Raw genomic sequence first — 26,014 nt, forward strand, 5'->3', positions numbered from 1 at the left:
AGAAAACACATCCCCCCATATAAAAGGATATGGTAGATTTATGAGATGGAGAGGTTAACTGCACTTTTGTGGATGTGAATAATGCAATTTGAAGACACAGGATCCAAACTGAAAGTCTACACTGAGTATGGCAACCTTCAAACCTGTTTAAAAAGGAGGATTATGCCTCACAAAGGTTGTCACTGATGTATGTTGAAGACTGAAAGTCCGATTCTAGTGTTTGAAGCTTTCCTTAATTCCCCTTTATACTTAATTTAGAAATCATAACTGAAATGTATAGAAAAGGATAGGGAAAAAGTAGAAATGCTAAAGGTAAAGAAATTCTTAGATTTGGAATTCTTTTAAGAAGGGAGTGTAGAAGGACTGCTGATTATTGCATATGTTTGTGTGAAAGTAGACAAAGTAGATAAAACCATAAGGCTAAATGGGATATTTCAGAATGTTAAGGGAGATCAGAAAGATTCTGGCAGGTCAAGTATCTATTCTATGATCTATGGAAACAGTAGTTGCCGTGGTAGTGGAGAAGTGCAATGTTGTCCCTTTTCATTAAAGGAGTAATAAGGTGGGCAGCTGAAGGGAAGAATTTAGTTTTACTTTGTTTAGAAAAATCAAGACACTTTTCTCAAAGAAATAAAAAGTATCTTAAATTCACATGGGTTGTGGGTTTCAAGGCAGCATGATTTTAGCAGAGGGAGATTGTGTTACTTGAGTCGGATTGCTTCAATTGGATAACCAATTAGGTCTAGGGTTGGCATTAGATATAGTAGACTGAAGATTTCACTGAACTTGATACTGTCTCACATAAGAGGCTTATAAATAAACTAGGTTTGGGGAAGGGAGCTAAGATGATGGATTGAAGTGAGCACATATTGATCTCTGTCCAATACTTGTAGCAAGTCTTGTGGTGGTGGGGTTATGAACATGTGGCAATAGTCTGGACACTTCTTATAGCCACTGTATTTTTCCCTCTGCCACTGTCAGAAATATCAACAAAGTAAATCAAGTGAATTTTCCTCAGGTGCATTAAAAATAGAAACCACAATCAGCAGCCCTGTAACAAGCCACAGTCACACGCCTGCTATCAAGGACAGTGAAAAAAAATAAGATGAAGCATCCAAAATCAAAGTACATTAAAGGAGAAAGAGGGGGAAAAACCAATAAAACCCATTGGCCCAAAAACCAGGAGAGTGATGAAAATGAAAAAAAATTTGATATGAGTGTAAACTAGAGCTAAAAAATATAGCTGATGGAAAATGACAAATCACTGTGGAAAACAACAAACTAAGCCATTCTGCATGGTTACGGAAAAAGTACTGTGCACGCTCTGAAAGACCTTTTAAGAAATTCCTGGAAAGTGTTGGAAAACATGTGCATATCAGTACAGTCAGGATGACATCACCCATGTGTGTGACAATAGTGAACTGCTTATCTTGTAAAATGCCTTGATATCTGTTGAAAGGCAGTATATTCAATTATACAAAAATAAAATAAATCTTTACAGAATATGAGGTTTTAACAACCTGCCACCTGGTTAACTGTTCTCCAACATCTGCCTATTCTTCGCTAGTAACATGTTGGAGAGAAGGCCACCAGATTAATACAATGACATACTGTAAAGCAAAATTGCAAATAAAGAGACTCCGAAGTATTTACCTCATGCACTTTATAAAAAGAGTGGGACTGTCCATTGCAGCTATTAGCTGTAGTTTTCAATTGTGCTGGAGACTGAAAAGTCTACTGGAAAGGCTGGAAAAAAAGAGGAAAGGAGAGGAGATAGCAAGACAACAAAAGCTTAGATCCAACTACCGACAGTCAAAGCAAAGAACAAAAGGCAGAAAGGAGAGGCCCAGTCATCCTGATTATTAACAAAGAAAATGTTAAAAACCCTGCCAAAACCCCCATATTTTTAAATTATATTCAATAGTTTTGATAAAACCCCATATTCCTTAGTAAAGGACCTAGAAAAAGGGGGGAAGGTGGGCCCTCTCTCACTAGGCACAAACAGGTGTGTTTTATATATATCTGTGGAAGGCTCAGAGCCAATGCTGCTGTTTGACCATATAAAACAAGAATTCTTCTGAAAAGACAAATCATCCAATCAATTGAGATATGTGACTGAACGTTCCCATCTGCTTTACAAAATATATGGATGTTTTCTCCCAGTGCTACCTAGAAGCATTTATTTATCTGTACAAAAGTAGCAAATGGGGAAAAGAATACAGAATATGGCTCTCAGAATTCTTTCCAACCTATGGGGTCCTTTTACTAAGCCACGGTAAAAAGTGGCCTGCTGTAGTGCGAGCACATCTTTTGGGCCTTTTTTAAGGTGCCGCAAAATGGAAGTGTGCTATAATTGAAACCAGCACATATCCATTCTCAGCCTGAGACCTTACCACCACCCACTGACCTAGTGGTAAGGTCTCATACACTACCCACGCAGTAAGCATGCAGCGCATACCAACTGCCGTTTACTGCCAGGTAGGCACCCTGAAGTAGAAAATAAAAAATATTTTCTACCACATGTTTTGGGCATGCGCCAAATTCAGAACAACCGACCGGAGCCAGGCGGTAATGCCGATTTGGTACACACTGGATGCGCATAGGCCCTTATGCACCTTAGTAAAAGTGCCCCTATGTGTGTTGCTTTGTGTGTTGATATCTGTTGTGTGTGTGTCTCTCTGACCTAGAAGGAAGAGCAGATACCCAAATACTTTGACTTGGAAAGAATAATAAAATGAAACCGTGTGCTAATGTATCAAACTATTAGATGTCCGATTTCATAGAATGGATTTTAGTTTAGCCACAGGGTGCCACCATCCAACGGCAACAGACACTGCTGTGCTTCTCCACTAGCTGGCAGTACACACAGCAAACAGTAGCAAACCATACAGTTCAGTCAATAGGTGTCATTGAACATAGCAACAATTAAAGCTATACGGTTCAGTCACGGGTTTCACAGTAGAATTAGAATAAAATACAGATCTGAATCACTGCAAGTCAGGGATAGGGGTGTGGCAGTAGTGGGTTGGGGTACATGGTGGGAAAACATGCAGAGCAAGCTTCATGGGAAATTGTGTCACGCGTGAGCCAGTATATGTTTGTATGTGCATCTATCACTGGGATAGTAAAAATGAAAGAGGCAGTTTTGAAAGGAGCAATTCCTTAATTGCTATGTTTCAATCGATCAGTGTTTAAGGTGCAGAACTGGAAATGATTCTCCAACAGAAATGCATTGAGCCACTTTTTGGAGAACTCTATTTCTTTAGAGATCCTAACCCAATCTGTCCTTTTTTTTTAAACCTGATGTGCCTTTCATTGGACTACCCATGCCAAATTTAATCCAGTTTCATTACATTTTTAGAGACTTATTCATTCCCACGAAGACACATTCCTGGCCCTATATGTATAGTTTCTTTCTAACATCCACTGACCTGGACAAAACAAATAGGATAACATGCAGACCATATATAAAGGAATTGTTTCCAACGTGTGTATGTGTCTGTTGTGTTTTCCAGAGTATGATCTGCATGTGTTATGTCTGTGGGGCTGCTGGGAATGTTGGGGCAATTTGTAGGAGTAAGGGGAAAAATCTGCAGGGAAGGGATGTTGTTTATGGAATTAGGACCAGTCAATGCAGTGGTGGGACAGTTGTGGGGGACAGTATTTAGGAGTTGGGGGATGTTTTCAGAGTGGTGGATTAGTTGTGGGGGGTATCTGTTGAGAGAAGGGGCAAGTTTGTGGTGTGGTGGGAGAGTTGCAAGGGTTAGTTGTTGTAGTTTTAGGGGGTGAGGCAGTCTGAAAGGCAGAATTACCTAACTTATATTTCACTATATATATATAGAAGTTTCTATTGTACAGGTGGTGAAACTCCTCTCGTAGAAATCCTTTAGGCCATTTTTTTTTTTGGGGGGTGGGGGGGGTGGTATTTCTCTGGACTCTTCATTCCAATTTGGCCCATTTTCAAACAAACTCAACATGTCTTTTTATTGGTTTCCAATTTCATCTCATTCTGTTAAATTTTTGCAGTTATTTTGCCCCTAGATAGAGACACAGACATTCTTGATCCTTTTGTATAACTCTTTCCAACTTCTGTTGGATTACAAAGAAAGAATAAAAACAAAACTGTTGATATTAAAAGTATCCTCATCCCATTTGTGCAGGATACAAGAACACACAAATACAGAGATGCCAATGTGCCTTTTACTGAAACACAACAAATTTCCTCTCCAGCACAATCTAATTGAAGAACAGAAGTGATCATCCAAAGAGTGTTGCCTGCCCCTGAACATTACCTGCTTCCGAGTTTTTCTCGTTCAGTAGTTTTGTTTGGCTGTTGGGCAGAACTTTCAGCTCAATGGTTTCCGCAGACTGTGGGGAGGTGCATACCTTTGAGGCTGAGAGTGCATTTAAATATTGTAACTTCGTGACCTGCAGACAGACAATGCCAAAGTAGTATTACAAGCCCAAAAAGATCTGGAATGTTACTCTTTGTTGACCCACCCCATACTCAATCCCCTACAGTCTGGATTCCACTTCGAGGGATTTCTCCAATTGTTCCCTTTAAGAACCAAGTTGATGTGAGCAAAACTTTTTCTTTGCATGCAAAAATGTTTAAGTTACATTACATTGCACTGTCAATGCTACTTACTATTATACAATGAGCTAATTCATTATAAAACACATCTGAATATGTATTAATTGAAATAGCAGCTTGATACCTGTTCAATGTATACTATAAATAAAAAGGGCAAACCTTAAGATCTTACATTTCTTGAAGAAGAAGTCAGCAGTTTACAAAACAATGGAGAGACAGATACTAACAGTTCCTGTTCACTTTGTATCCTTTATTCCTGCTCTCTCAGAAAATAAAAGGTTAACTTAATTCAATATGGGGCTTTGGAGCTGCTGTGTGCTGGAGTTCAACCCACTAGCCACCTCCTCCTTTCCCTGCACTTACTAAAGAACTGGGGCAGGTATGACAGACTCCAAGAAGCCTCTTCTCTCAACATGCTTCTGGCCAGCAGCAGCTTGAACTTGTGCTGCAGGATAAGAGCCATGGTCAGGCCAGCAGGACCAAGTCCCAGACCATGCAGAGGCTTGAACTGCCAACTATCTGCTCTCCACAGACTGATTAACTGGCATCCTCTGTGCACTGCTGCAGAATAATGTGCACACGGAGATGTGATGGCATGCAGGCATTCACATGCAGGCAGCTTAAAGGGAACTATGTTTCCTCCTACTCTACAACAAGCAACCAGGCACTGCAAGAAGAGCAGAATTTTGTCCTTGTTGCCTAAGGGTTTACAGTGTTATTCCCAAAGCCTATCCAGAGAGCGGAATCTTCAGCCCGGAGCCCACTTACAAAATCTGCTAGAACCAGAAAAGTCCACAGGGAATGAAACTGTTAGTGAAGCATAGACAGAAAAGAGAACACAATCCTCTTAATATTGTCATTAACAAGGATGAAAGAAAAAGAAAAGCAGGAAAAGTCAGAAATGTATTAGCAAAGAAACGAAGTGGAGGCACTGGCAAAGTGCAAGAATGTAGACGAAGTACATAAGTACAAAAGTGTTGCCATACTGGGACAGACCGTAGGTCCATCAAGCCCAGTATCATGTTTCCAACAGTGGTCAATCCAGGTCACAAGTACCTGGCAAGATCCCAAAACAGTATGATACATTTTATGCTGCTTATCCCAGAAATAAGCAGTGGATTTTCCCCGTCCATTTTAATAATGGCTTACGGACTTCTCTTTTAGGAAGCCACCCAAATCCTTTTTAAACCCCGCTAAGCTAACTGCTTTTACCACATTCTCTGGCAACGAATTCCAGAGTTTAATTACACGTTGAGTGAATAGAAATCAAACAAAATAAAACATGGAACAGAAAATAAGATGATACCTTTTTTATTGGACATAACTTAATACATTTCTTGATTAGCTTTCGAAGGTTGCCCTTCTTCGTCAGATCGGAAATAAGCAAATGTGTTAGACGACAGTATATATAAGAAAAACTTCCAAGCATTTCATTGACAGTCTAACAGGGTGGGGATGGGTAGGAGGTATGCATAGGAACATCAAAGCATTTCAGAGATAGTCTAACAGGATGGCGGTGGATAGGTGAGAGGAGGGTGATAAACCTTGCATCACATAGCTATAATTTGGGTTCTTCTTTCCTCCCCGAACCCCCACACCCCCACCAAGCCAGCAACATGGGGGCTGGAGGTCCAGCAGACCTTCAGTCCCCCCAAGTTCAAGAGGAGGGAGGTTTGGGGAGGGCACTAGGCCACCAGGGCCTTGATTTGCATGGAGTCTGGGGGTCCCACGGACCTCCAGCCCCTGTATTTGACAGGTCTGAGGCTTTAGACAGCCTGGACCTGTCAAACAAGTGAGGGAGGGTTGTACATGCTCAGGCACAATCCTCCCACATTTTTACCCTATGATCAGATCCACTGGATCTCCAGCCCCCCCATGAACTTCTGACAGAGGGGGTCAGGGGCGTCAGGGTTCCTGTGTGTGTGTGTGGGGGGGGGGGGCTAACGGGCCTCTGCAAGGGGGGTCCATTGGGGCCTGCTAGCATGCTGGACAGGGCTCACCATTCCTCCCCAACATTCTGCAAACCCAACACCAGCTCTGAGCTGCCTTAGGATTTGCTGCAGGAAGTGCACTAATGTTTGGCACACTGCCCGCTGATCATTGGGGAGGAATAAGAAAATACCTCTGCATTTGCATGCTACTTGCTGTCAGAGCCCACGAGCTTGTTGTTTCACGCGCTCGGGGGCTCTGATCATGGGGTGGTAACAAACGCGGGCACTAGTACAGCATCAATAGCCACTAGCGCCTGCGTTTGCTTCTGCTGATTGGCCTATCAAATCTCCATGTGTGCCAGTGGGTGGATGGAATGTCCAATGGTTAAACTATCACATTGTACTTATTGCTCCCCATTGTTTATGCCAGTATTTTGGGACAGCTTTTGTGTTGATGGGACTATGGGGACCAGGGTGATTTTTTCTGTAAGTGGTGGTCCTGCCTGAAAGTGCCTCGTTTGTGGCAACAGGTGAATAGGGAGATTCAGAGGATACTTGACAGGCCTCTCACTTTGGCCCCTCTTCTGTCTCTTAGGATACTGGAGAAATACAAATTTGCAAGATGGAGAGGAGGGGGAGACCAGGAGCTGGCTGGTCATCTAATTTATACTGCTCGATATACTATTGCAGCATTTTAGGAAGAGACTCCTTCTCTGATACACTAGTTTTCTTAAGTGGCTCCTGAAAAATTATTCTGTCAGAGAAAAAATTGACATTTACAATACTGTTTGAGCCAAATAATGGAAGAGTCGAGAACGGCAGGTTCAATGATGTGAAGAACAGTGTGTCATGTACATTAAGTGGAACTCTGTTTATCCTGACTTGCTGTGTACCTTTCAGGGTTTGAATATTTTGTTGCTAACGGTCATTCTCATTGTCTTTGATCTCTTGCCTGTCATATTAAATAGTTTTTAAAAAAGCTAAACTGCCAAGCATTAGACCAAGCTTCTAATTTTTGTAGGTCACTTCTCATACATTTCTGCCCTCCAGCATGTCTATTCTGTTGGCAATGTTTGTGCCATCTGCAAAAAGGCATACTTTTCCTTCTAATCCTTCAGCAACATCGCTCAAAAACAGATCCCTGAAGCACTCTTACTACTCTTTTACAGCAAATTCCATCTATCACCATCTTCTGCCACCTATCAGTCAACCAATCTCCGATCCAATTTACCACCTTGGATCCCCATCCTTGAGCCGCTCAGTTTATTTATGAGCCTCCAATGAGGAAATCTAGTAGACCATATCTAGTGCATGCCCCTGATCCAATTCTTTTGTCACCCAGTCACAAGAAAGTCAAATCAGATTTGTTGACATGATTTGCCTTTGGTAAAGCCATATTGACTCTACAATCCAATGAATTAAGATCTGAAAGCTATCATTTCCTTCAGCATTATCCATTACCTTTCCTAAAAGCTCACCGGTCTAACTGCCACTTCTTCTCTAATTGCCTTTGTGAAGAGGGACCACATCAGCTTTTTTCCAATCGTGTGGCACTTCTTCAGTCTTCAAGGATATATTAAATATATCCTTTAGAGGACCTGCCAAAACCTCACTATCCTGAGATGAATCTCACCCTGTCCCATGGCTTTGTCTGCCTTCAGTTTTGCAAGTTTTTTTTTTATATGCTGTCAACCTATCATCTAGGTTACTTATGATTAAAGAAACATAACCATCAACATAAAAACATCAATGTATCATTGACCAATATAAAAAACATTTAAAACAAATCTGTACTAAAATCACGACAGAGCTCACCTTCTATAACAAATATCTATTATGATTCTGACTGTCCAAAAGCCTTACTAATAAGCAAGCTTCAAGTAACTTCCTCAGCAAACCTGTCTCTTCATTTAACCTAAATCGGGTAGAGAAGTCATTTCAATAACTAGAAGCAGCTACTGAAAAAGCACATCATCTACTTTGTTGCAAATGTATATTGTCTTCAAGACAGGGGATGTTCAACAAACCAGTTCTTTTTGATTTTAATGATCTAACCATCTTCAAATAAAGGACACCCTACTTCAAAACTTTGTTAATCAGCAAAATAAATTTAAATTGTATCTAAAATTCCACTGGCAGCCAATGAAGTTGAATTAAATATGGAGAAATATGCTCCCAATGCGCAGATCTTGTAAGTAACCTTACTGCTAATTTTGCATCAACTGGAGAGGGTGTAGATCTAGGTAATCCCAAATACTGTATTGCAATAGTCAATTTTCATAAAACTAAGCTTTGCAGAACAGTCATCAAATCTTCAGCTTGTATAATCAGCTTTAATCTCGACAACAAACAAATCTGAAAAAACACTCACTACAGTTTTAATATGCATTTTTAGACAGCTCAAAATCAATTACTACTCCTCAGCAATAAACCTTATCAGCTAACTTATGATCAGCATTATCAATCTGCACAGATAAACTGTTCCTATCACTTCCTCCTACTATCATCTCTGTTTTTGAACGGTTCTACAAAAGCTTATTCTGTTTTAACCAAATGGTTAAACACTGTAAACACTTTCTTCCATGAATGGTACGGTATCTACATTATCCCCATATGTTTCATTATCAAAAGATCTGTGGACCTTCACCAGGTTTTTCACCCATGAATACCAAACAGAATTGTTGAGTAATTTTGATTGTCACTCACTTTTATCTACAAGTTATCAGAGGTTTGTAATTCCATCTTTTGCCATTTTTTCTTGCAAGTGCTTTTTTATCCTGAATTTTCTTCATTTCTCTCAGCTTTATGCAGTATTCTTTTTTGTGTTTCTCTTTTGTGTTCATCTACATTTTGAGAATACCTTTTTTCCTTTATTTTTGTAGCCACCTCTTTGGAGAACTATATCGGTTTACTTTTCCTTTTGGCTTTTACTTACTTTCCTTAAAGATCTGTTGCATTTCTTATAGACCTCACCTTAATTCTTATATCTATAACACACAGCGATCAGTGTCACCCAGGTGTGCACACCCACCAGACATTAGGCAGTTAACCAAATGAAATACATAAAACCTGAACCACCTGTATATTCCTTCCTATATTAGGCCTGTAAGATGGCCCTGCTAGCCCTCAGATTTCCTAGATTTGCTGTCATCAGCATAATTTTACTTTCTTCCTGCAGCTGCATGTAAGCAGAGTGCTTTATCATTACATGGAAAGTATTGGCCACATGTCAAGGTGAAACTTAGAAGGAACTGAGGCTATGCGGCCCATATATGGCAGATGCACAAGGATATAATCTTTGATGGTGAAGAGAGACCGAGGACCCTGCAAAGTCCAATATGTTCCACCAGAAATATGTGCTCTGAGAGGACATCAGGTGTTTCATACTAATTTGTTTGCTGGTTTTCCACGCTGGAAGAACGCTTTACTGATAAGGGATTAGCCAATGGCCACAAAGTTTGCATGTGAATACAAGAAGGAGAGATGATACAATAGAGGAAATTGCCATTTTTGTATATTACTATATTGTGTAATGGAAGGAAACAGGAAAATCCATATATGAACTGCAAGTTAGGTTTAGGAGAAATCACATGATTTTGGAGAAACAAAACTTACAACAGTATATATATATATGATAAATGAGAAAGTTGTGCTGAGCAGGTTTTGTTATTCAGTCTGTGCCATCTGGCTACTGGGTGACAAACTACTCCAGAGCAGGGGCGTTGCCAGACCTCAGCAGGAGGGGGGTCCAGAGCCCAAGGTGGTGGTGGGGAGGGGGGGGGCACATTTTAGCCCGCCTCCACCCCCACAAGGTACCTTTGCTGGTGTGGGTCCCCAACCCCCGCCAGTCTTCTTCAGTGCTTGTCTCCAGCGCGTTCGCAGATCTGTGCTGTAAGTCCTCACGTCCTGCACGTTCCTTTAAGTGAAACTGAGCATGCTCAGTTTCACTTAGGGAAACGTGCAGGACATGCTGGATGTCAGGACTCAGCACAGATCAGTGAACGCGCCGGAGAGAGACCGGCGCTGAAGAAGACTAAAGCTAGTGGGGCTTGGGGACCCCCGCAGCAAAGGTACCTTGCAGTGGAGCAGGAGGGGGGGCGAAAGAGAAGGGGGCCAGGACTAAATCTGTGAGGGCCCATGCTCCCACCTAGCTACGCCCCTGCTCCAGAGAGAACAATTATTTTGTATTGGCTTAGTGAAATACCAATAAAGATTTTTACTGGTTGCACCAAATCTAAGTCTGATAATCTCTCTTATTCTAGCCACTAGAGCTGAAGTGTTTTCCCCTCCCCAGGGGCAAGGGATGAGACTACACACACTCTCCATTTGTGAGTATTAAATCCAGTAACAAAGCTCAAATTTTACTCCATGATGGGTTCCTTCACCACTGTCTAAGCAAAACCCCTCATAGGGCATCCAATATTCTACTTCTTTCCAGATTTTCAAATGAGATACTCCAATCCACATCCGATAGATTAAACTTGCCTAGTACTGACACCTCCCCTTTCATTCCCACTTCTACAATATCATTGATTAAGTTTCTCTCCAGTTTTTCCATTTGAGTCAGGGGTCTGTAAACTACACTAAGAACATAATAGCCATACGGAGTCAGATCAATGGTCCATTTAGCCCATTATCCTGCTTCCAACAGTGGCCAATACAGGTCACAAGTACCTGGCAAAAACCCAATCAGCAGCAATATTCCATGCTACCAATCCCGGGACAAGCAGTGGCTTCCCCCATGTTCATCTCAATAACAGACTACAGATTTTTCCTCCAGGAACTTGTTCAAACCTTTTTTTTTTTTTTAAACACAGGTATGCTAACCTCTGTTATCACATCCTCCAGTAGCGAGTTCCAGAGCTCGAGTGAATAAGGGTGCCATCTCCTTTTTCCAACAATGCACAGAGCTTCCTCTTTGCCCCATACCCCCTGCATTTCAGCTGCTTTAATATGGTCTTTTACATAAAGAGCTACTCCTCTTTTTTTGACATCTCTAACTCTCCTGAATACATTATAGCCAGTTATAGCGATATCCCATTCTTGAGATTCATTGAACCACGTTTCTTAACGGCTACAATGTCCAAGTCCATGTCCATCATTAGGGTTCCCAGATGAGGAATTTTACTGACTAAACTATGAGCGTTCATGCTCATATCCTCCCACCAGTATTTAGATGGTTGCTTATAATTTGGGATGTTTTTAGTTTCGTCACCTCTTCTCATTTGTTGAGATGTCTTGTTATTTTTACCACTATAATGTTTATACTGGGAGTGACTCTCTCAAATTTTTCTCCATCTGTCATCCCTTCTTCTAGTTTACACATATATCCACATAATGATTTTTTTTCTTCCCCAGTTAGGATCCTTTTGCCTGCCACTGAAACATACAATCCATAATTACAGTACAGTTTCTTATTCTCCCATCTATTGCCCCAACCACCTATATATCTAACATTTTCTTGGTTATACCAGGTTTGGAGCCACATTTTGAAGCTGGCTGTGCATTGCACCCTCTCATCTCCCTTGCCATGAACAAATAGAACTTCTGAAACTGCTACAGTATTGCTTATGGGTTTAAGTCTCTCCCCAGAATCTGGAAATCTCTGTATTGCAGAGATGATATTTCTAGCCAGATCATTTGTTCCCAGATGGATATCAATTTTATATTCTTCCAATGATGTCACTAAATTTGATTTTTGTTCCTGTTAACTGAGAATCCCAGGAGACATTTAATCTTTTTCTGTCCCTGGAGCTGTTGATCCCTCTAATAATGGAGTCTTCCCAGCAGTACTAGCTTTTTGGTTTTATTTTGAGTTCTTTTGACATTGTCTGCGGAATATCTGGTAAATTGGGTACAATGAATGTCATTTATCTTTACTGAACTCACTCCAGATTTTATTCCCTGGGCATTCTAATTTTTCAGGTCTAGGGAAAACACTGATTATAAGAACAAAAACACATGAGGAGAGAGAGGTAGCTGCAATTTCCATCACCACTTTACTTCTCATTTCAGCCAAATGCGCCCATGAACAGCCTAAAGCTTTTTAACTAATTACTCATTTCTCATCTCATATTGTATTTATGTTTATTCTTGGTTATTTTACTATTGTTATGCTGTTAACAAAATTGTAAGTTTTATATTAAACTGTACCGGCTGAACACTGCGCCTTGGGTGAATCTCTTCATAAAGGCGGTTAATAAGTCCCAATAAATAAATAAATATGATAATGAATTCCACCATAGAAGAGCCACACAGAAAGACCAAACTCCTAGTAGCAAGGCAGTGTTAATAATTTATCTTGGGACTGTGAGGAAGAATGGGGTTACAGCTTGTGCTAGGGAAAACAGAAACACATTCTTCTCTGGTCTGGCTTCAAACACACTTTGATGCTGCTAATAAGGAACTGGTACAGCTCCTCCCATGCACAGGGGCAGTCTGCTCTGATCCTGGTATTTTACATGATTTCATATCTACATAACAGATTTTAGTTGTGCAATGAGAGGTATATAAACCTGAATTGTAAAAGTTATGATGTTTCCTTTTCTGCTGACTGTTTTTTCTACCATTCTACTATAGTACATACTCTAGTTCTCATCTATCACTGTTGTGCTGATTTTAATCATGCTTACTGTAAAGTACATTTCCTGAAACTTACTTATCTTCTGTGTACCTTGTCTAGAGATTGTAAGCTCCACAGACCAAGGACTGTCTTATCTACTTTGCATTTCTCTGTCCATTACCTGTTACTCACACTATCGTTTATCATCAGGTATGTAGAAAAGCAGCATACTCCATATTGAAGTGAAAAGATAGAGTCATAGAGGAACCTGCTATTGTTTCAGTAGTAACCAAATACTGGTGGCCACATATACTAGTGTACTGTATCTTTACAATTCTGCAGATGTCTAGTAGTCCTAAAGAAATAAACAGTAGTAGTAGAGTGGGAATAGTATGTGTTTAAGTGCACAGAAGGCATGCTTACATTCAGATCCAAGGCAGTGGCTTAGGTAGACCAGCATGAGAGACCAGGGCCGCCGAGAGACTGAGCCGGGCTGGGGCACAATAGTCATTGCCGCCTCCCCCCCCCCCCCACCCAATATCGTCATCACCACCCCTCCCTCCCACCTGCAGTACCTTGGCTAGCCCCGACAGCTGCAGGCAGCGCAGCTCCTTCCTCTGCCCAGCACTGCCTGCCCCTGCGGTTGCTTTCCTCAGGTCGCGCATGCTCAGTTTTGAGGGCCCAGCATCTGCTAGGCAGGCAATGCAAGGGGGGCCCGGCACCTGAGCTCTCTCTCCTGCTCCTGTCAGGACATGATCACCTGGGACCCATCAGGAGAGAGAGAGAGAGAACCCCCCCCCCCCCAAGAGGCACGGGGAATTCCACCCTGCCCCCCCTTTCAGCAGCTATGTGAGAGACTAGACGGGGGCTGTGAAAACTAGGGTACATGGAATCCCTGTGCCCTCTCCAGAGTCATCAAGTCCTACAAGCAACAAGCACTGTATCCCTGTGAACATCTGTGGGTCATCCAATCCTAAAGATGATTGCTTTGTATCCTTGGCCCACGCAATCCCTTTCCTTCACTATTAATACTCTCCAGCTTGCCCTGGTAACCTAGTGTCTTACCTTGATGAGCTGCAAGTCTGTCAAGGCTCGCACCGTGTAATCTGGACAGTACAGGGCATAGTTTGCATTATCCGCTGTGTCAACCTGGTCACGCCGATTCAATCGCAGACTGGATACTGGAGACTGATGAACTGTGGAGAATTATCAGTAAGTTACTTCACTACCCCATCACCCAAGTCAGGCGAGTTCATTTATGCTAATAAAGTAAAAAAAAAAATTGCTTAATTATAATTACATCTTCATTAGACAGCAGGATTAAGAGTCCCACACACATGTGGGTGATTATCATTGCAAGGTACCTTATACAGAATGTCAGCTCATTGGCTAGAATAGCCTAGGTGGTTTTCACACATGAATAATTTATTTTCTTTTCCATGTTTTATTTCTATTGATTACCTTTAAAAGTGGACTAACATGGCTACCACACCTCTACTCCAGATGGAAGATACCACATTCAGCTGCATGAAAAAGCAAATGAACAAACTTATGGATATATACTGTCATCTACCAACATTTGCTTATTTCCGATCTGACGAAGGAGGACAACCTTCAAAAGCGAATCAAGAAATGTATTATGTCCAATAAAAAAAGGTATCATCTAATTTTCTTTTCCATGTTTTATTTTTACTGATTACCTTTAAAAGTGGACTAACACAGCTACCACACCGCTCCACACATGAATAGAAACGGTACCAAACAGCTCTCAGTAAAGCCTCGTTGTGACAAAGCTAACGGTATGCAAAGTGTGAAAAAAAGACTGAACTGCAGGAAGATGGGAGAGACATGTGTAACCGTTAATCCTGTTGTCTATGGAGATCATCAATTATAAATAAGAAACTCTGATTTCTCCACAAACAGAACAAACAGTTCCACATGATGGGCCTCCCAAACTAACTTCTCTTAATGCCCCCTTCCATCCCATGTCTCAAAAATCATTTGAGCAACTACAGGACCAGTTTAATCACCTGCCTTTTAAGCAGGGCTTTTTTTGAGGGGGTACTGAGTACCGGCACCTTTTCCACTGTGTGCTAAATTTGACCCATGGACCCCAAGTTTTAATGAAAGAGCTGAGGCTCTACACACCAATTCTGCATTGTCATAGATTCTGTGACTGGTTGCAAGGGGCCTGGCTATTGTGGGGTGGGTCCCTCAGTAATCACCCCACCCCTGAAGGGTGGTCTGGCATTTGAGTAACGGCACCTTTTTTGCTAGAAAAAAATGCACTGCTTTTAAGTATATTTCTAATAACTGACTATCCAAAACTACTTGAAAGAGAGACGGCTGAAGGGAGATATGATTGAGGTAGAACAGGTAAAAATGAATCGATTTTTAAAAGTACAAAGATTAGGGGACACTCAATGAAGTTATATAGAAATACTAATGGGAGGAAATATTTTTTCACTCAACGAATAGTTAAGCTCTGGAACTCATTGCCAGAGGATGTGATAACAGCTCATCTGGGTTTTTTTTTTTTTTTTTAAATGTCTGGACAAGATCCTGGAGGAAAAGTCCAGTCTATTATAGGATATCCACCAGAGATCCAGTTGCCTACCATAAGTGTTTCTCATAAAGCGTCCAACTGGATCATAATAGACAAAGGAGCTGTATGGATATTCTGAGTTTCTTTGTCCTAACCAAACAGGGACAAAGCTCCTGTATATTTCAGCAGATATAATGCCACCTGTATTCAGGTGTATGCCAGTACTGTATGCAGTTTTGGAAATTTGAGTATTTGATTTAAATGAAAATTCAAAATGACCTTCAACAAAAATTTTGGATGTTGGACAAAGTGCATAGTAGATTGGTGACCAGCACTTGGAGCTCATTAATCTGCCTCCTGAAATGACTGCAGTGAGGAAACCGATCTTTACAGTCAAGTACCTTGATTCATACAGTGATTTCAATAGATGCGCAAGGACCATATCAAGATCTTTGTGGGAGTTTTAACATGTAGCAAGCCTTTCCTGAAACTGAAGACAAAGAAATGCTTGGAAACTGCCTCCCTACCAGAGTAGGCTGGCAGGGTACTGACATTTTTTCATTTCACTTTAAATAATCATATTTATTTTTAGCATTTATATCCCACATTTTCCCACCACGGGCAGACCCAATGTGGCTTACATCAGTCTGAAAAGGCATACATCAATCCAGCACAATCAAGTACATGGAAGTAGGAGAGATCAGTGTGCAATTACACAGAAGGGGAAGGGGTAATAGAGTTGAGGACAGGGGCGTAGCCACGGGTGGGCCTTCAGGCCCACCCAGCAGAGCACCTTCGTTTGAACAGCAGCAGAGGGAGCAGGCTGAGCTCCCCCGATCCTGCATCTGCCTCCCTCTGTCCCACTGCAGCGCTTCCCAGACGCTACCTATCTACCGCCGCCACGATCCTCCCATTTCAGCAGCAGCACAGACCAGCGGTAGCGATTCATGCTGCTGCTGCTTCGTTCTAACCCGGAAGCGTCTCCTCTGCAGCATCCCGCCCCCATTATTACAACTTCCTGTTTCTGCTGGGGCAGGACGCGGGCGCTCGGGAGAGGAGACGCTTCCGGGTTAGAACGAAGCAGCAGGGGGGGGGGGTCACGTGATGACTGCTTCCTGATCAGCAGCAGGAAGGGAGAGCTCCCCCGATTTCTTTGCAAAAATCAGCTTTATGAAACCCTTTTTTTCACCCCGAAGGTCCCAGAGTCAGCGCGAAGGGTCAGAGAACTCGAAGCACGAATTTGACCGCAACTGGTGAAAGGGGACGAACGGTATGCCCACTAGAAATCAGGGCGCCATAAAACACAAGTGCACTCCAGTGGGAAAGGCTGCCAAGATGGCGATGACTCCAGAATCCTTGCCTGGGCCGGAGAAAAACGCGGGAGAGTGGGCGAAAGAGATCTCCTCAACAGTAGCTGCGGCGCTGGAGGATCGCCTAAACAAAATCCATTCTGCGGTCGAGGAAATTAATGAGAAGTTCGACACGCAGGCCCGCAGGCTAACAGAGGTGGAACAGCGTGTGCTCGCCCAAGAAGATACAACAACGGGTATGGCGGCACAGATCGAAGCCCTGCATAAAGAAGCGGCAGCCCTCAAAGCACAAGTGGAGGAACAAGAGAACAGGAATCGCCGCAATAATCTGCGGGTTGTAGGGCTTCCGGAGGACGTGAAAGAGGGAGACCTTTACAAATTTTTCAGCGAATGGCTCCCTACGCATTTGGGCCTAGGAGGAGGACCAGGCGCCTGGCAGTGCGATCGTGCGCACCGTATAGGGATCCGGAAAGAAGGCGATAACAAACCCAGAACAGCAATCGCACATTTTTCCAACTGGCGAGAGAAAGAAACGCTGCTGAAGCAGGGGCGATCCAGACAAGCGCAACTGGAATACAATGGTCATAAACTCCTGCTGTTCAACGATTACTCATTGGCGGTGGCGCAGCTTAGACGAGCAATGGCTCCCACGTGCTCCCAGATGTACAGCAAGGGCATTAGATTCTCACTCCTTTACCCTGCGAAGTTAAGAGTGTGGCATGGAGGGAAATCCCTGATGTTCCAAGAAGCGGCAGAGGCCAAAGCATTTATGGAGAGATTGAACAGAGAGGAACCAGCAGGAGAATAACTAATGAGGGAGACATCTCTCCAAGGGACAGATCGAAGGGGACATAATGGTTTGACTTAATTTTGAATTTCTTCCTTGTTTGCATAATATGAGCCTAGTTGGAAAGGCTTGGACAGGGGGCAATACTGCTATAAAAAAAAAAAAAAAGTGACACTCCGGAAAAGGATTTAATATGTCGGGCGCAGGTCTGAGCTGTAAGGAGAAAAAATTCATGCCTCCCAAACATGTTAAAATGTTACTAATAGAATATAATCATGGACATTGCACCTACAAAGTCTGGAACTAAGCGAGTGGGAGCTGCAGTAAGCATGGTCCTGATAAACTGACGTAGTGGCGGATGGTCCAGAGTCACGGAGAAAGGTGCAGAGTTCTTGAGCAAAAATAATTTCAGCAAGTTGTAAGAACGTTATGTATACAGGTTGTGGTTTGTTGATTTTGCTGTGGGGGGTTAGTTATGGGGTTAGGGGGTGTATGCTTGGGCAAGGAAGTCGGGGGGGGGGGGAATTTGATGTTTGTTTCTTGCTGTATGAGGGTGGGAAGGGGAAGGATGATGAGGAGGAGGAATCAGAAGGGTTCTGGAGGGGAGGAGGGAGGGCAGGGAGGGAGAGAAGATAGGGATTGTGTGAATGTTGGGGAAGGAGACAATAAGGGAGAATTGGGAGGGGGAGGAAAGGGTAGGGTGGGAGATGGGATAAATTGCCTGCAGGGGGAAGGATGGGGATGTTCTTTGATGGAAACCGAAATACAGAAGCAGAGTGTTTCTGGTGGGTCCAGCTGGGAGGCCCGCCGGGAGCAAAAAAAAAAAAAAAGAAGAGCGGCCGGCATGAGGATTACAGACTATAGAGTGGGAAATGGTTAATTTGAAGATAATATCTTTGAATGTGGATGATTCACTCCCCCAGTTAAACGTACTAAAATACTGTCCTGGCTGAGAAAGGAGGGGGCAGATATCGCCTTTCTCCAGGAAACCCATTTGTCTAGCTCGGAGCATGTGAAACTGAAGAGAGGGTGGGTGGGAGAGGTGGCATATTCATCCTTTAATAGCAGGAAAAGGGGAGTTGCTATCCTAATACACAAACAGCTGCCTTTAGCCATACACAAGGTATTACAAGATAAGGAGGGAAGGTATGTAATAGTGTTGGGTGAGTTATGGGGCCGAAAGATCAGTCTTTGCAACTTATATGGCCCAAACACATACAACCATAAATTTTTCTCAGATATAGTGGCACAGATGGCGTTATACCCGGAATACCAGAGAATATTGGGTGGGGGGTGGGGGGGGGGGACCTTAATATTACTGCAGATCCAACTACTGATTGTAAACCAAGTAAACCCAAAAATAGGGGGTGGGATCATAAGGGAGTCAATTTTTTGATACACCAATTAGGGTTGGTAGACGTTTGGAGAATTTTACACCCTTATGATTCAGACTTTACATTCTTCTCCATTCCGCACAATTCGTATTCTAGAATAGATTACTTTCTTGTATCACAGGCCTTGTTCCCGGTGTCAAAAGCAGCACACATACTGGACAACACATTGTCGGATCATTCAGCTATCTTGTACTCCATAGAATATACTAAGGGGGACACGGAGAGGGTGTGGAAGTTCTCCCCCACTCTATACAGGGACGATGCATTTAAAGCCTACTTGAAAGAGAAGTGGGCAGATTATCAGAGGTATAATAAAACCCCGGAGGTGAGCCCAACTGTATACTGGGAGGCGGCCAAGGTAGTATTGAGAGGCCACATCTTGGCCTACAGTGCTGGGAAAAAGGAAAAAACAGAGGCAGAGTTGTTATCACTATCTGCCGAGTACCAGCAAGTGCGTAGACAACATATGGGCAGCATGGATAAAGAGTATAGGGAGAAACTGGGTCGGCTTCGCAAAATATTGATCAATTGCTTAATGCCAGAGCTGAAAGGGACATATATTTTCAGAGATTCAAACTTTTTCAATGGGGAAACAAGGCGGGGAGGCTTATGGCAAACCTAGTGCAGCCGTACAGAAAACGACAGATTGTTACATCAATAAAGGATAGCACAGGCACAGTATATCATGAAGAAGCTCAAATACATAAACAATTTGTTCACTATTACCAATCTTTATATGCAGTGCGGGAGTTAGACCCATTACAGAGGGATGCATTCTTTGAGGGCCTGCAAATGCCTCAGCTGGACATAGATCAGGTGCAACGATTAAGCGCCCCTATAACAGAGCAGGAGGTCATGCAAGGCATCAAGGCATTAAAGCTGACCAAAGCCCCAGGCCCGGATGGGTATGGGCCTGAATACTATAAAATTTTAATGGCAGATATTACTAGACCATTGGTTGACTTCTTTAATGGTTTATCAGGGGGAGGGGTTGACGGGCAACATAATCAAAACCTGGCGCATATTATATTAATACCTAAACCAGGAAAGGACCCAGGGCAAGTGGGGTCTTACCGCCCAATATCCTTACTTAACCAGGACGTTAAACTCCTAGCAGCCATTTTAGCTCGAAGAATGAATCTATATCTGGCTAGGGTGGTACTGGAGGATCAGGCGGGGTTTGTCCCGGGCCGGTACGCCTCAATGAATCTTATTAGGGCATTGGCGGCAATCCACACTTACAAAGGAACAGTGGGGAATGAAGTGATAGCGGGGCTAGACATGGAAAAAGCTTTCGATAGCATATCGTGGCAGTATCTTTTCTGGGTGATGGAGAAATACGGGATAAGTGGTAGATTCATTGAGTGGGTTAAGACCTTATACACTAAACCAAGAGCGAGGCTGATGATAAATAACACTCTAACAGAGAGCTTTGAGCTACAGAGGGAAACAAGGCAAGGGTGCCTGTTGTCGCCACTCCTGTTCCTGATGGCAATTGAACCACTGGCGATTAAAATAAGGCAGAGTGACAAGATTAGGGGCCTAATGGTGGAAGGGGGGGGGGGGGGGGGGAAGGAGATCCGTATTAATCTATTTGCGGATGATATCCTTTTATATCTACAGGATGCATTCGCACACCTGGATCAGGCACTGCTCTTAGTAAAGCAGTTCGGGGAAGTATCGGGATTAAGGGTCAATTGTGAAAAATCTGAACTACTTCCACTATCAGGAAGTCAAGACACCTCTAGGTTTGGAACTCTCACTATTCCACCAGTGCCGCAGGCAATGCGCTATTTGGGTATTTTCTTGAGCACTAACCCATTAGTGATGTATAAGAAAAATATACTGGAACAAATTGATAAGATCAGGCAAACTTGTGAGAGATGGAAGGATCTCCCTTTATCACTTTATGGAAGAATAGCATTGGTTAAGATGGTTCTGTTGCCAAACCTACTGTACCCATTGCAAGCAATACCCATATGGATTAAGAGACAGGATGAAAGGTTATTCAGGTCCACTATAAGATCATTTATATGGAGACATAAAGGTGCCCGCATAGGACATCAGGTATTAATACTTAACAGGGAGAGGGGTGGTCTTAATTTACCTGCTCTCCGCCTTTATAACGTGGCAGCACTGATGCGTATAATATATGAAGGTATTAGTGGCCACTCAAAATTCACCCCAGGCCACTGGTGGAAGGAATGATGCAAACCATATTCGTTTATAAACTTATTACACACTGCCCCAGGGCTAGGTACCATTGCAAACAAGCAGTTTAGCTTTCTTACACCGCTCCGCACGGCGTGGAAGTGGCGGAGAGGTCAACAGGATAGAAGCCCATTTGCCTCGCCCTTTCAAAGGATGGTAGGACTGGTAGACTTCCCGGTGGGCATGGGACCCTCTGTATTTAAGAGATGGGCAGAGAATGGGTGTGTGACTTGGGGAGATTTGGTGTCCACAGAGGGCAATAGTTTCCTTCCCTTCTCGCAAGTGAAGGAAACATGGAGGATCCCAAATAATCAAATGTTACACTATCTACAAGCATGACATTATTGGCAACAGACGTGGAGGAAGTATGGGAATGGCTGGACATATGGAAAAATGGATGAGATGGTGTTATGCTTACCCCCGAAGGGCAACAAATTATCTACATGGTATAAGCTGACAAAGATGGCCATAACAGCTAGCAGGGAGGGAGGAGCTGTCTCTACGTGGAATAGAGAATTGGGAACTGAATATTCACAACCCCAATTTAATTTCTTGTTTGTGTCATTAGCTAAATTTGTCAAATCTGCGGATTGGCAAGAAACTCAGTTTAAACTGCTCCATAGGAGGTCACGTGGTGTGATGCAGGAGTGAAGTCGCATTGGAACTGAGCTCCTGCGATTCCCCCATCATCTTACGCTATTAACAGCCTCAAAGGGGAAAAAACGAACCTTAACATCGCCAGCCTAACAACTTGGAGACCGGGTGGTTTGAGATTACTAACCTTGGGCGGAAGAATGGCGGCGAAAACGCTCCGGAAAGATAAAGAAAAAGGCAAGATCGCCGAACCCAAGATGGCGCCCGGACAGCAATCGCCGAATTCGAGCGTCTGCTCAGTATGGACGGCAGAAATCACCGCGGAGGTGACAGCTGCGGTAGAGGCGGCCCTTGATAAAAAACTGCAGGCGCTGTTTGACCGCGCAGATTCTGCCCATGAACGGCTTGACGGGTTCCATCTCGATCTGGATCATATGCAACAGCGGATAAGTGACCTGGAAGACCGAGCAGTGGCAACTGAACAACCGGTGGAGGCTTTAAAGAAGAAAATAGTGGAGCTAGAGAACAAACTAGACGATTTAGAGAACAGGTCCCGTCGTAATAATTTAAGACTAATAGGGCTCCCGGAACATATAAAGGACTCAGAGCTGGGTAGTTTTTTAGAAACCTGGCTTCAGAGCACATTAAAAATGAACAATCTGCCGGGGCCACTGCGCATCGAGAGAGCACATCGGCTGGGGCCGAAGCGCCAAGGAGCGGCGAGACCACGAGCGGTGATCATGAAGATCCTCCACTACGGCCATAAACAGGCGATTTTGCAGGCTGTAAGGGCAGGAGGGGAGCTTCGGTATGAAGGCCAGAGGATCCTTTGCTTCCAGGATTATTCAGCACGTGTAGCAGCGGCGCGCAAGGAGTTTGCGCCAGTGTGCACGGTTTTACATGAGAGAAAAATCAGGTTTGCACTGATATACCCTGCCAAATTGAAGGTGCAGCACGAGGGAGGAGATAAAATATTTGAAGAGGTGGCTGCAGCTAAAGAATTCCTCAAGAGTGTTATACAGGAACCGGCAACCTGATGTGGAAAAATGGCGTCATCTAGAAGAAGTCCGGGGACGGACATATGTGTTGAAAGAGATTTTGGACATGGACTAGAAGACTGTTAAGTATGATTAGAGATGACATCTCTATACCTAAACTGTGGGTTCAAGGGAATAATTGGACAGAGGGACATAGGGTAACTACCCGGTCTCGATCATTGGAGACAGGCATAAATGCTACAGGATGGGGTCTCCCCATGGAGCAGTTGGTAATTTACATTAGTGGGGGAAAGGACACTATACGTGATGAGTTCCCTGCTGGAACTCAAGGGTTTACAGAATGGAAGGGGGGGGCGGGAATGTAGGGGGGGGAAGGGAGGGGAGGGGGGGAATAGGGGAGGGGGGGGGGGAGCAGGTCTGTTTGAAAAAGGTATGTAAAGATGGTGGGAAAAGGGAACTAAGAAGTGTTGTGAGTACACAAAAAAGTGGAGGGAGGTGTAGGCTGGGACACCTTTCTCTTTATTATGGGTTTAATAACACATGTGAGCCAATTCGGCATGGCTATGGTTAAGCTAATATCCTGGAATGTGGGGGGTATTTCCTCCCCAATCAAGAGGAGTAAGATTCTACAGACCCTAAATAGACAAAAAGCGCATATAGCAATGCTACAGGAGACACATTTAACAGCAATGGAACACAAGAAGCTGTGTAAATGGTGGGTGGGGGATTATGTGGAAAGCCCGTCACCAAGTAGGAAGGCAGGAGTTATTATCTTATTTCGCAAAGGGCTACATATTACAAAAAAGCGAGTAATTGTGGACCCACAAGGTAGATATGTCTTCTTAGAAGCCCATATAAATAATCACCCTTTCTTACTAATTAATGTCTACGCTCCAAACCAATATGACAAGAGGTTCTATCAGACCCTGGTGAGACATGTGCACTCTTTTGATCAGATGCCTATACTTATGGGAGGAGATTTTAACGCAGTCTATGACCCATTATTGGATAGCACTGGAACCTCTAGAGTAGGGCCAGTGAATTTGACAAAGGGAATCCCACGGCTGTGCTCGATGTTAGATCTAGTAGATGCATGGCGCCTGTACCATCCGGGAGAGAGGGACTATACCCATTTATCCAGGGCACATGATACACTATCCCGAATTGATTATATTCTGGTTTCAGCAAATAGGATCCCCTGGTTGCAACAGGCTGAAATAGGGCCCACACAGGTCTCAGACCATGCTTTTGTGTGGATCACATTTGGGGGTGGGGGAGATAGAACCCAGAAGCCTAGGTGGCGCTTTCCTACAGAACTGTTTTATGACCCACAATTTGCCACCTATATACAATCCCAGTGGAAAGAATACTCAGAGTTTAATGAGAATAGTTATCACTTAGACCCGATACTATTTTGGGAAGCGGCCAAGGCTGTGCTGAGAGGAGCCATAATCTCATATCATTCCTATAAGAAAAGAGCTAGAGAAGCAGAGATAGTCAGGATGGGGAAAGAAGTGGAGCAGGCACGCCAGAGATTTGGAGCTAACCCAACGCTTTTGAATAAATCAAGGCTGTTAGAGGCTCAGGCATCTTTGAACCAGTTAATACACGCCAAAGCTAAAAAATCAAATTTCTATTATCGATATCAGCTATACAAACATGCAAATAAGCAAGGGAAATTGATGACACGACTGATACAGCAAGTGGGTGGCTCCAGATATGTGTCACAAGTTAGAGATGCACAGGGGGGTATTCAGCATTCTCTGGAGGGAGTGAATGAAGTATTCCGGCAGTTCTATGAGGCCTTGTACTCCCCGCCGGAGGACCAGGGGCTTCAAGCAGAGTGTTACTTAGCAGGACAATCACTCCCACAGATCACAGCGATACAACAAAGTAGCCTTAATAGATTAATAACAGAGGACGAGGTGGGCTGGGGTATACGAGCCAGTCCGTTGCATAAGTCCCCAGGAGTGGATGGACTCTCCTCTGAGTTTTATAAGCTCCTCAGATCAGATATTATACCTTGTCTGACAGAGGTTTTCAATAAATGTATAGAGAGGGGGGGCCTACCAGAGTCCCTAAGGAAGGCACAAATCATAGTTTTGTTAAAACCGGGCCGCGACCCACTCTTAGCCAGTTCATATAGACCAATATCTTTGCTTCCTTTTGAAACAAAACTACTGGCAAAGATTTTGGCAAACAGATTGGCACGGATACTACCGGAGATAGTGGAGGAGGCCCAGGTGGGCTTTGTACGAGAAAGATCAGTAGCCCGCAATATGAGACAAATTTTGGGAGCGTTGGAAAGCTTACATGAATCATCAACCCCGGCCTTAATAATTAGTTTTGACGCTGAGAAGGCATTTGATCGGGTTAATTGGGACTTTATGTTCGCCTCCCTGAGGGCATTTGGGATGGAAGGGTTTTTCTTACATGCCATAGAAACGTTGTACCAGGGACCTATGGCAGAGGTATGGGTAAACGGGCAAGCATCGGAAACATTCAGGATAGCCAGGGGTACCCGACAGGGATGTCCCCTCTCGCCCCTTCTGTTTGTGTTGGTGCTTGACCCTCTTATAAGAGAAATCCAGAATATGGAGGAGGTGAGAGGGGTACAGATACAGCAAACTTCCTTTAAGATCTCAGCCTTTGCTGATGACCTCTTAACTATAATACGGGATCCCCAGGTGTCTTTGCCGTCCCTACTGGACATTTTTGCTGAATTTGGGGACTACTCTGGTTTTCGTCTCAACTTAGACAAATCTGAGGTCATGACACTTCAAATGAGCGAGGGGCAGTGGGAAAATCTGTGTTGTCCACTTAAGAGAGTGGGGGAGGCGTTCAAATACTTAGGGATACAGCTCACCAAGGACCCCAAGCTGCTATATAGTGCAAATGTAGAATACCTGTTAGAAGACACCAAGAGAACATTGGGAAGATGGGCAGGGCTGCCGATATCGCTGGTGGGACGCATCTCCTTGTTTAATATGGTGCTTTTCCCTAAATGGCTATACTTTTTACAGACAATTCCACTGTATCTCAAGCACCAGGAAGTGAGATCTTTACAAAAACTGCTTACAAAATTTTT

The 26,014-nt window shown here is 43.4% G+C and overlaps 1 protein-coding gene across 2 annotated transcripts in view; it reads right to left on the reverse strand.

The window, feature by feature from the left end:
- CNNM3 (cyclin and CBS domain divalent metal cation transport mediator 3) overlaps nucleotides 1-26,014 on the reverse strand; it is a 120,009-nt gene that overhangs the window by 16,928 nt on the left and 77,067 nt on the right. The window contains exons 6-8 of one of the 2 annotated variants that reach the window (XM_030201663.1): nucleotides 14,153-14,283; nucleotides 4,293-4,428; nucleotides 1,654-1,746 (exon numbers count right to left, since the gene is read on the reverse strand). In XM_030201663.1, coding sequence (XP_030057523.1) covers nucleotides 1,697-1,746; nucleotides 4,293-4,428; nucleotides 14,153-14,283 — 317 coding nt within the window. In that variant the 3' untranslated portion in view covers nucleotides 1,654-1,696. The remainder of the gene's footprint in view (nucleotides 1-1,653; nucleotides 1,747-4,292; nucleotides 4,429-14,152; nucleotides 14,284-26,014) is intronic. The other variant, XM_030201664.1, reaches the window with a different exon arrangement.

The sequence above is a fragment of the Microcaecilia unicolor genome, chromosome 4 (assembly GCF_901765095.1).
Source record: "Microcaecilia unicolor chromosome 4, aMicUni1.1, whole genome shotgun sequence".
NCBI lineage: Eukaryota > Metazoa > Chordata > Amphibia > Gymnophiona > Siphonopidae > Microcaecilia > Microcaecilia unicolor.